The sequence below is a fragment of the Arvicanthis niloticus genome, chromosome 7 (genome assembly GCF_011762505.2).
Source record: "Arvicanthis niloticus isolate mArvNil1 chromosome 7, mArvNil1.pat.X, whole genome shotgun sequence".
Classification (NCBI taxonomy): domain Eukaryota; kingdom Metazoa; phylum Chordata; class Mammalia; order Rodentia; family Muridae; genus Arvicanthis; species Arvicanthis niloticus.
Window position 1 is genome coordinate 3,358,900 of NC_047664.1, and position 11,773 is coordinate 3,370,672.

At 52.1% G+C, this 11,773-nt stretch overlaps 1 protein-coding gene across 2 annotated transcripts; it reads left to right on the plus strand.

Annotated features, from left to right (window-relative positions):
• The first annotated feature begins 37 nt into the window (after positions 1-37).
• Positions 38-9,582, plus strand: Gfi1 (growth factor independent 1 transcriptional repressor). Of its 2 annotated transcripts, none has more exons than XM_034509130.2 (7): positions 38-125; positions 2,227-2,389; positions 2,690-2,875; positions 4,252-4,739; positions 4,858-4,995; positions 5,753-5,918; positions 8,240-9,582. In XM_034509130.2, the coding sequence occupies exons 2-7, from the start codon at positions 2,275-2,277 to the stop codon at positions 8,416-8,418; spliced, it is 1,272 nt and encodes a 423-aa protein (XP_034365021.2). In that variant the 5' UTR covers positions 38-125; positions 2,227-2,274; the 3' UTR covers positions 8,419-9,582. The 2 variants fall into 2 exon arrangements, with proteins under 2 accessions (XP_034365021.2, XP_034365023.1); XM_034509132.2 differs by lacking the exon at positions 38-125 and adding an exon at positions 588-2,082.
• The last annotated feature ends 2,191 nt before the right edge of the window (positions 9,583-11,773 follow it).

Below are 11,773 nucleotides of genomic sequence, written 5' to 3' on the forward strand. Positions count from 1 at the left end.
TGGTTTTGGGGGCTGAGCTCGAAAGGAGATTAAAAAAAAAAAAAAAAAGTCAGATCAGTCTCTCCCGAAAGCAAGATTCAGTTTGCACACTCTCAGAGCTCGGTGCCCGCGCCCTGACCCCGCAGGTAAGTTTGCTGAACGTCTGTGCCTCCTGCCCAGGCGGGGGTGGCCTCGAGGACTGGTAGGAGGACATTGACACTGTGGGGACGTCCCGAGAGCGCAGGCGGGTCCCCACCTGCCCACCTGCTGCAGAGCTCTGGCTGCTGGGTTCTGAAGCCACCCAAGCGGTGGAGTGAAATCTGGGAGAGGAGCACACGGTTGGGTGGGTGGATAGGGGAGAGAGAGATCCACGCAGGAAGGAAACATCTGGTGGGCATGTGGCGGCAGCGGGGCTCTGGAGCCTTCAGATGACCAGGGGCAGCCTGGATGGCGGCTGTGCCCGGAGCGTGCCGCCCCGCCCCCTGGACGCCAGCTGCAGCACGAGGTTGCCTTCCCACGCGCTGGGCCTCCTCGCCATCCCCCTACCCCTCCTACCCGGAACCCAGCAAAGCCCTCCGAGGCGTAGGCTTGTGGCCTGGGCGAGGACACCACCTCTGTGTCTACCCTGTCCCGCGTGGTGTTGACGCGCAGACCCAGCGCGGGACCAGACAGCCCTGGCTTTCTACGGATCTTGGTCCTGGCCATCGCGGACCCGAGCCTCCTCGAGGCCTCCGGGACTCTTGCCCTGTTTTCCTGCTCTTCATGCTTGCTTTAAGAATTGTCCTTTGGTTGCAGTGTCTGGCTGGACGGACAGGGAGTGCGGGAAAATTGAAGCGGCAGAGCCGGGGTCCTGGGAGCCAAACCCGACTAAGGCATGTGGCACCCGCGCCCCAAGGCCTCCAGTAGCCTGGGTCTAGGGCAGCAGCCCCCGCATGCTTTTCTCCCCACTCCTCCGGGAAGCGCACACAGTAGGGCTAGGGATCTGGATCAGGAGTCCTTGGGCTCCTAAGTGGGGACCACAGGGTGCGTTCTGTGTTTGGCGCCCGGGGGCGCAGATACCCGGATTCCTCAGTCTGAACCGCACGAAGCCCAAGGACCCGGGGTGTGCGCCGGCCTGCGCCCCGGTCTTTTAGCCCCGCCGTCTACGTTCACCCTCCATCGCCTTGGACCGCGGAGGCAGGAGGATTCGTTTCACCCTAGGCCTCCCTAGGGTCGCCCTCAGAGCGGGCCAGGAGCTGGGGCGCAGTCACGGCCCCGCCTCCCCGCAAGGCTCAGGTTTCGACCCGAGATTAGGTGAACTGATTGGGGGTTAAAGAGAGCACCGCCAGCTCTCTGGCGTGCCAGCCCCGGGACCCCGGCCTCCTGGCCACCGCTCACTCCGGTTTCATCTTGGTGGCCCGCGAAAACCGTTGGCGCTCCACAAATTTGGGCGTAGTGTGTTTGCCGGTAAGCACGCAGTTCAGACTCGACTTCGCTAGGACAAGATTTTTTCGTGAGCAGATCAGAAAATACTTCTTTCAGGGACTTGGTTTCCGAAGCAAGGCCTACAGGTCTGGAATGTTTCACAGTGGTCCCTGTTCTGCCCAGTGCCGCACCACCATTCCAGTGGGCGTTTCTCCTAGGACAAGAGTTGGTTCTTTGCCACCCCCACCTCACTTTCCTGTCCCCCTGGCTTCCTGCTTTCTGCTCCAGCCACTGCAGCACACAGTCCCTAGGCAAACAGTCCCTCAGTCCTGTCTAGTGCGCCCCTCTTTCGCTTCTGTTTGTCGCGGGGCTCTTGGAGGTTTGGGCTCTAAACCCCTTCCGGGTACCAAACACTGAGGCCGCCCTGATCGGCTAAACGAATCCACGCATCCCGGGCGCGCGCCGCAGCCCAGAAAGGAGCAGGCGGGCTTGTGGGGTTGACTTGGGATAACGGACGGCTTGTGGACTGCTGCTCTCGGGAGAGTGAGGATCTAGCTTTGCTAGGGAAGGGGAGGGGCCGAGGCGTGGGCAGGGCAGAGCGAAGGGACCTGAGCCAGAGCCCGGGGACAGGTTTTACCACTGAGCCACAGCAGTGGCGGCAGAGACCGGGATTCGCGCCACCTGTCCGAGTGCCACCTGGTGAGCGTGGCGCCTGGGTCCAAGCCCCTCCTCCCGCGGCTTCCCTCTCTCCTCCCCGGCCCGCACTCTCCCTTGGCCTGGGAACCGACCACAACCGCCATTGGTGCTGACCCTCATTTCCACCCAATTTTCCCCTCCTCTCAGAACTCAGAGGAACCGAGGGTCCAAACATCCGTCCAGCGGCTGGCCACCATGCCACGCTCATTCCTGGTCAAGAGCAAGAAGGCGCACAGCTACCACCAGCCGCGTTCTCCCGGGCCGGACTACTCCCTGCGCCTGGAGACCGTGCCTGCGCCGGGCAGAGCAGGTGCGAGGCGTGCAGAGGCCGGGCGGGGCAGCTGCCAGGGACGCCGACTCTGTTCCAAGCCACCTCGATCCCTAGGAATCAGGGGAGGCTACCCTAATGCCCCTCGGGTGCTTTTTTTGTTTCTTGGTGCTCAGATTTGCCGACCTTGCCAGCGATGTCCGTAGCGCTCGCAGTCGGCTCTTGAATCCGGGAGGGCTCCGGGCCGGGTCAGAGAGGACAGAGAAGGACGCGGGCGCCACCGTGGAACCACTTCAGTTTGGCCAGACTTAGGTTTATTTCTCTCCTGAATCTTCTCCGCAGACGGCGGCGCTGTGAGCGCCGGCGAGTCGAAGATGGAGCCCCGAGAACGTTTGTCCCCCGACTCTCAGCTTACCGAGGCTCCCGACAGAGCCTCCGCGTCCCCCAACAGCTGCGAAGGCAGTGTTTGTGACCCGAGCTCTGAGTTCGAGGATCTCTGGAGGCCTCCTTCTCCCTCCGTGTCTCCAGGTAAGGGCCCTATTTCGAGGTCTTGTGGCCGAGTTCCGGGGTTGCAGCACTGAGGGAAGCCCGCACAAGGGATGCAGAGGGTCGGTCTAGGGAGCTGGCTCCCAAGGGAACGGGGTTCAGCGGAAGGCATCCAGCCTGTACTGAACACCTGGTCCGAAGTGTCCTCTGCCTCCTGCCAAGGCCCTTAGCTCCAGGCTGGCCCTTAATTCGTTTGCCTAGAACTGACGGGTGAGGTCAAATGAACTGGTCCTCTCCTCTGGCTGGCTTTTCTTTTATGTCCAGAATTCATTGTTTAGAAAGTGTCAGATCCCAGAATCCAGGACCCAGACTTGAATACCTCAAACAAAAGACCTGGGCAGTCTGGGCAGGACAGAGCGGGGTGCCACACTGGAGTGCAAGGTGCTGCTGAAAATCTCAGCTCCCTGGCTCAGCCTTCAAAAATTTCATGTTCTCCCCTACTGCTAAGAAAGCCTAGTCAGGGGAACCAGTAATGGTCAGGTTCATTTCCAGGGAGCAATTGACTATGGTTGATGGGGGTGAGGGAGGGGAGTATCTCCGGGTCACAGCAGAAGTAGAAAGAAGATCAATCCAAATTCTGTCAAGAGCAGGTTATTTCCCTGTCACAGGACTAGCTTATTCACCCCCACAAGCAGCGGGTTCTTCCTGGCTGTGTGACCGAGCTCTTACGGAACAGGCCCGCCCGGAATGGAGCGTGCGGTGCATTTACTTGCATTCATTCAATATCCAGTTTTAGCAAAATTCCCGTGCGTGAAGGGAGAGGAGTTCTTCTGAAGGTGGTGGCTAGCCCTTAACTGTAATTTTTCATCAGACATTTATCAGGGATGGGCATACTTCGCGCCCTTGTCTGCTGCCCCTTGCTTCGTAGCTTTGAGAAGTCTTGGGGCCATTCTAGTTTGTTTAGTTTGACACTCCTAGACAACCTGGGCCCAACGTGTATTGGCCTTCTCCGTTCCGTTCTTTATAATCTATTGCGAAGAGGAAGGGATTGGGTGGAGGAGTACTTGGAAGGAGTCAGGCCCCTAAGCCTAAACTCTAGGGGTCTGACTCAATCCTTCTAGCAGCTGCTGGGGGCTGGGGGGTGGGTGGGGTCCAGCCAGAGAACCACCAAAACGAATTTCCACCCCCTTTTCAACCTGTATCATTTTAAGTATCACTTTGCTGCGCTGTCACTGGCCCGGGAAGCCCCGCGGACCTTACCTGAGTTTTACCCGGGGTTGGGGTGTGTGTGTGTGGGGTGGGTGGGGGGGGGTACTTGGCTCTCTAACCAGCTAGGGCGCCTGACAGTAGTGATCACGCACTGCGGGCTCCGCCCAGCAGCCTCGAACCTGACCCCACGGCCTCCTGTGCCTCCTCAGCGTCGGAGAAGTCGCTGTGCCGCTCTCTGGACGAAGCCCAGCCCTACACGCTGCCCTTCAAGCCGTACGCGTGGAGCGGCCTCGTGGGCGCGGACCTGCGGCACCTGGTGCAGAGCTACCGGCAGTGCAGCGCGCTGGAGCGCAGCGCGGGCCTCAGCCTCTTCTGCGAGCGCGGCGCGGAGTCCGGCCGCCCGGCCGAGCGCTACGGCCCCGAGCAGGCTGCGGGCGGAGCGGCTGCGGGACAGCCCGGGAGCTGCGGAACCGGCGGGGGCGCCACCAGCGCCGCGGGCTTGGGGCTCTACGGCGACCTGGCGCCTGCGGCAGCCGGGCTGTACGAGCGGCCGAGCCCAGCAGCGGCCCGGCTGTACCAAGATCGCGGCCACGAGCTGCACGCGGACAGGAGCGTGGGCGTCAAGGTGGAGTCGGAGCTGCTGTGCACCCGCCTGCTGCTGGCCGGCGGCTCCTACAAGTGCATCAAGTGCAGCAAGGTGAGGCTCCCGCGCGCCTGGCCTCATCAGCCCTGTGTCCCCAGCCCGTGACCCTCCAGCGTGCGCACCCCGCGACCCCCCTCAGCGGCCTTCTCCCTGGCCCCCCACTCGCCCTCAGGTGTTCTCCACCCCGCACGGGCTGGAGGTGCACGTGCGCCGGTCCCACAGCGGCACAAGACCATTTGCGTGCGAGATGTGCGGCAAGACCTTCGGGCATGCGGTGAGCCTGGAGCAACACAAGGCCGTACATTCGCAGGTGAGCTCGGCGCTGGCGGCTGGACTCTGCTTTCAGCTAGCCCGCCCACTGCCTCCAGACTTTCCACTGCCTTCCGGCGCCCCTTCTGCTTGCCCCTATTTAGGTGTGCAGAGAGGCCTGGGTGACAAGAGGTCCAGGGTGTGCTGCAATCTGAGATTCTTGCAGTGTCGCACCTCTGTGAGCCGCCAGCAGTGGAGTTCTATTGGAGTTTGCTGCTAAACGCACTGGCTTTATGTCTATGTTCCCCGTTCATCCTTCCTGACTGGCAAGGGAGGGTCTCAGTTCGTGCACAACGTCCAGTAGCGACTGCTGGCCACTCATTCATTCATTCATTCATTCGTTTATAACTTGCCCAAATCCAAGGCTTTAGGCACCTGAGAATCCCGTAGTACAACAGGTCCTGTATGGTGATTAAAGAGTGAGATAAGCAAAATACTACACAAGTGTCTGTGGCAGCAGCCCATCTGGTCCAAACCCCACCGTGACTGAGGAGGAGGGGCAATCTTAAGTGGCTGAGGTCCTGCTGAGGAGGGTGTCAGTGGGTGTCAAAAATGCAGGGTGGAGCTAGGCTTTTGCCCGGGTTGTGGCTGTAAAGTGTTTTGGTAGAAAACGTGTTAATCAGTAGGTGTTGAATGATGGGGTGGAGGGAGGGAGGGAGGAGAGGGTTTCTGGCTCTGGGAGATCTGTAGATCCTGGGGAGAGAGCATCTCTGAAGAAGCCCTCCATGCCTCTCTCCCTCTCCCTCTCTGCTCTGCAGGAACGCAGCTTTGACTGTAAGATCTGTGGTAAGAGCTTCAAGAGGTCATCCACACTGTCCACACATCTGCTCATTCATTCGGACACCCGGCCCTACCCCTGTCAGTACTGTGGCAAGAGGTTCCACCAGAAGTCAGATATGAAGAAACACACCTTCATCCACACAGGTGAGCTAATCCTGGAGTTGTACACGCGATTCTTCATCTATATTCTGGCTCCAGTAAGCTGTAGACTAGTTCTCCCCCAGAGTGAATTTGGTTTGTCTCTGGGTCTGAAGAAGTATTTTCCTCTATGTTAACAACGTTGCTGCATCAAGCCCTCCTAGAGGGTCAATGTAAATGTTTACTAGAGATGTCGGGATTCATATATTTCAACTACACTTGAGTTTTATAAGAGCTTCCTTTGAGCAGAAAAAGAAAAGCAAATGTTACTAAGTTTCCTGCCGAGTCTGTGTTGACAACTCCAGGAGACAGGAACTGTTTCTTTAGCCCCATTTTAGAGATGAGGGTCAGAAGGATCAAATAACTTACCTAGGGTTACAGGGCTCAAATTCAGGTTTGTTGGTCTGAGCTCTCAAATTCATATATAGTCTTGACTTGTCCGTTGTGTAGTAAGTAGACTTTTACAGCTGTGGGAGATGGTTAATGAGGAAACCCCTATTATTGTTGTTCTTTTCGAGTCATCAACAATTCTGTTCCTTAACAGTGACAATTCCCTACCTATTACAGCGCTCCAAGAACACCCAAGTGTTTCAGATTGCTCATTTCCCTTGGTCTTTTCCTGCTGCTCCACACAATAAATTGGGATCCTCTTACTCAGACAATGAGTGATCTATCAGTCAGTTTCAGTAAATTTCAATTCTCTACCTTCCAGTCTGGAACCCTTCCTTAACACTCCAGGAGCAGATGCGCAGGGTTAATGCCAGGAGATTGTGAACTAAAGTGATTCTCTTGCCCCTTAGAGCATTTCCTGTAACAGTCAATGTGACAGTTACATGAGACCACAACGTCTGACTTTACTGAAGAACACCGAACATTTCTTTAAATCAAATCACAGCTGGATACAGTGACAGAGACAGGTAGAGTCCTGTGAGAAGGAGGCTAGCCTCAGCTACATAGAGCTATAGTGCTAGACCAGCTAGGACTATATAGCAAAATCCTGTATTTAAAAAATCACAATGCCTTCCAGGATCCCACAATTAATGTTTGAAATGTTTGTGAACAGTGTAGACATTTGCATCAGAAAACTCAAGAGGAAAGTCTTACTTTAATCTTGTCCCCTTGTCTGAAAATTTCATTTAATTCACTCTGTTTGTTTGTTTGTTTGTTTGTTTTTGGTTTTTCAAGACAGGGTTTCTCTGTGTAGCCCTGGCTGTCTAGGAACTCACTCTGTAGACCAGGCTGGCCTCGAACTAATTCACTCTTTATTAGTTGTTTGAGACACTTATCAAAATTCAAACAGATTCTTGACTGAATGACACATTCAATTCTTTATTAAGCATTTATTTAATTAAACAACTACTTAAACATTTTTATTAAATCTTGGCTAGAAATCATTTCCTAGACATATCTGACTCTAGAGAGACAGGGTAAGTTTTATGGGGTGAGTCTTTATCAAGAAATCTTAAGCACAAAGAGAGATGGAAGTTCTTTAGAAACAAGCAATCAGAAACTTTTTTTCCCTGTTTATTTGTTTGATCCCTGGAAGCCAAGTACCAACCATAGATCCATGAGGAGAGTATTCGGGGAATGTGTGCCATTTACCCAAATTTTAACCAGAGCAACCAGAGCACAAGACCAGGACCGGCAAAACCTGTTGTTTTTCTGCCTGTTACCTGCTGTTTAAAAATTTCCCTCCACTTGCCTATTATCTGTTGATCTGTTCTGAAGTATTGGCATATTAAGAATCCTGTGATTTATAGCCCCAAAGGAAGAAAGAATTAAAAGATAGGAAAGAAAATTTTAAGAAATTATTTGTGGCTCGAATGTGGATTTTAAAAAATTAAGACATTGGACAAACCTGTGTTCTTCAAGAGCAAGAAGGAAGACAGCTTCACTGGCCACACAAAACAACACCCACTTGGAAACTCAGATTTGAAAACTTCCTCTGACGAAAGCAGTCATAGGGTCTGTAGGACAGCCCTCCCACCTCAGCTGAACATCTGCTCTGGGGGCCCTGTGCTTCTATAAGTCAGCAGGCTAGTCCTGGGGTGGATTCAGTTGGGGAGGGCACGTGGCCTTTGCTCAGTTTCCGTTTGGCAGGAAACCGTTTGAGACCTTTGGCTGGGAGCCTCCACTCAAAAAGTCTCCCTCCCACCTGGTACACCCGTGGCTTACTGGTACCAAGTTGCAGGCCAGGAGTTGCATGTTGCAACCCATCCCTCTCCAACGCGTGAAAGTCTTAGGCAGCTGCTAGCGAGCGCACGGTCCCCCCTCCCCAGCTTTATCATAGGCTCATACTTCCTGCCCTTCGTCTTCCATCCTTGCAGGTGAGAAGCCCCACAAATGCCAGGTGTGTGGCAAAGCCTTCAGTCAGAGCTCCAACCTCATCACTCACAGCAGAAAACACACGGGTTTCAAGCCCTTTGGCTGTGACCTGTGCGGGAAGGGCTTCCAGAGGAAGGTGGACCTGAGGAGGCACCGAGAGACTCAGCATGGACTCAAATGAGTGCCCTGGCTGTCGGCAGCACCAGCCGTGTAACACTACTGTGAGGGATGGCTTCCTTGGCTCCCTCCAGCCCCTTCTCAGGCCAGTGTGCAAAGTTCAACGTGGTAATTCTCCTTCATCTCCCTTCCCGGAGCTGCTGGAGGACAAGAACTCCCTTTCTAAGGTCAGCCAAGAGTGGGAACCACAGCAGCAGACTGTGCTTTGGGCTTCCCTACAGCTGAGGATGGGGATCAAATGAGATCTTGCACCTCCCAGGTCTTCCCTTTTCTGCTCACAGACTAGAAAGAACTCTAGGCAGCTGCTGAAAGAGGAGGCTTAAGCTTTGGACGCTGCCCTGCCCGATGCTTTATTGAGAAAGAATGAACATTACTTTTCTTCTGGGGAGACGGCTGACCCTTTTGTCCTCCACCAGACACGGTTTAGGGAAGGAACTTTATTCCTTTGAAATCATCAGATGCACCATCAAGCCTGCCACGAGAAAAAGCAGAAAAAAGAGGACTTGGTGATGAGAGGGAGTCAGAGGTCCTGTGGTGCCATCAGAGGAGGTGGGACTGTGGAGCAGCTCCAGGGAACAAGCTCTTCATTTACTCACTGATCATTGGTCACAGGATCTTGGTGTAAGGAACAGTGATAGGTATGGGAGAGCCAGAGACTAAAGTCACAGTCCCTGACCCTCAAAAGCTATCAGTTGGACCTCAACATAGCTAGAGCCTTTGTTCTGCGCCTTCCAAGGGAGTTCTGGAAAAGGCCACGCAAACATTTGAACTTCTTTTTGACACTTCTGGAGTTTTTCAAGTGTAAACAAGAAGGAACTGGAGGATTAGTTCAACAATTCATGAGCAAATCCAGTTTTTATTGTTAGGTGGAATTTTGTAAGATGCCTGAGCTGGTAGGTGTGGGGCAAGGGCTATGGCCTCAACTCCCGCCCCTTATCATCTAGGAAAAATGTATTCTTCCTGTGAGGGTTGAAAATGTTCCTAAATCTTCTTGAGTGCATTATGTATTAGCATAATCATATTTATTAGAATATTGTTTTAACTTAATAAAGTATTAAGATTGTTACAGCTTGTGTTTCATTAGGCCAGGAATTTTGGGGGAAGGCTGTTGGTCTTTTTGCTTATTCTTTTTTTTTTCCTGTGGGGTACACCAGGACCAGAGGACTGGAAAACCAAAGAGTAAATCACAATTGTTCCAGTTTTCATGTTTTCCCCCTTCTTTTATTCCTAAGAACTTTAAAAAAGATTTATTCTTTGTTAATTTTAATTGTGTCCATGTCTCCCTGTTTGCGTGTGTGGGTTTGTACGCATGAGCACACATAACCACAGGCCTGAGAGAGCATTGCATCTCCTAAGGTGGGAGTGATTAGGAGGGGTTGCAAGCTACCAGACATGTGGGAATTACCAAATGCAGGTCCTCTGAGAGAGCAGGAAGCAACTCTAAGCTGCTGACCCCAGCCCCCAAATCAATCAATCTATCTATCTATCTATCTATCTATCTATCTATCTATCTATCTATCTATCTATCATCTTTCTTCCTTTCCTTTTAAAAACAGGGTCTCACTATATCTATATAGTGAAGTCATAGAGATTTGTTTGTCTCCTAAATGCTGGGATAAAAGCTGTGTGACACCAGACCTGGCTAATATGTCTCAAATGAAAACTTAGGAGGTATGTAAAACTCAGCTTCTGCAGCCTTGGAGAGTCCTGGACTGACCCATAGGGACATCAATTCTTACCTCTGAGAATTTTATCTTAACAAAAACAAACAAGCAAAAACAAAACAAAACCCCCAAAACCTAAGCAAAACCAAACCAGGACATAGGCTTCTAGAAGAAAAATTATAGACTTTTGTTTGATTCAGAGACCTGAATGCTTTTAAAATGTATATGTATGTATGTATGTATGTATGTATGTACTTGTGTGTGTGTAAAATGTATGTACATGAGTGTGCAGGTACCTGAGGTGGCCAGAAAAGGGTGTTGCAGCCCTTGAAGCTGGAGTTATAGGCGGTTGTGAGCTGTCTGACATAGATCAACTCAGATCAACTCATATGCTCTGTGAGTAGCAGGTGCTTCTGAGTCACCTCTTCAGCCCAGATTTGAGTCTCAGTATAGGTTCTATCACCGATGCATTCTGTGTCTAGGCAAATGTTTTCAGTTCCTAGTTCCCTTAACCATAAAGCATAGCTGTGGTCCTTCCAACCCAACCTAATCTGACTACTCAGATTCCATGGAGACTGGAGAGAAAGGGAGAAAAAGGGAGGGGGAGGGAGATTGATTGACTGGCTGCTGTATGGAAAGGAGATTACAATTCTAAAATCTGAAAGAAATGTGAAATGGGGCTCGGGGCTTGTCTTGGGGTTACCTTGCGATTATCACATGTCACATTCTCTTAGGACTTGGATACCCCCCAGTTCCATATTCCAGGGCAGGAACTTAGCCCTGAGACAGAAGCTGTTGCAGAGGCCAGGGAGAACACTTTTTACTGGTTTGCTCTCCATGGCTTGCTTAGCCTGCTTATAGCACCCAGGACTACAACCCAGGGATGGCCCCACCCACAAAGGGCTAGGCCCTCCCTGTCAATCACTATTAAGAAAATGTACTATAGGTTTGCCCACAGCCTGATCTTATGGAGATGTTCTCTCAACTGATGTCCCCTCCTCTGAAACAGCTCCAACTTGTGTTAGGTTGACATAAAACTTGCCAGCATAGGGTTATTCTGCTCCTGTCCCATCAGTTGGTCCTTTAAAAGACTGAAACCAGGATAAGGTCCTAGCCTTTTCAACTACCTGTGCTCTGATGGCTTCTAGCTAGAGCTTCAGCCCACATGGCCCAGGGGAACTGACAACACTATTTCTACTGATCAATTTCTGGAATGTCAACTGAGTACCCAGCATATGTTTGGAAACAGAAGTGAGGACAAGTCCCATGGAGCTTCATTCTGCACTAGGTGATGAAAGTCACACAGGGCTTTTTCAGTGGGGGTTGGGGGCGTGGAACCTCTCAAATATAAGTCCTTGGCCATTCTTGTTGGTTTCCCCGAGACGAAGTCTTTCCATGTCAGTTGATTCTCATTCAAAGTTTACTCTGGTAGAGGTTTGAAGGTAGCATCTCAGAAACTGTGTGATGAAGAGACCAAGCTCAGGAGAATCATTTTCACAATATCCTGGGAGGCCAAGCCCTATTGAATGAAGATAAGAAGGCATCTTACAAGTCAGTGTGTGCACTGATCTCTTAGTTCCAACCTGATTGAAAAGTAAAATTATAATGAAGGAGGAGTCAAGCCGATTGGAACCTGTGGGTTCTGAATTTACCCATCTTGCCTGATGACATCAGAATATTTGCTCCACTTTCACA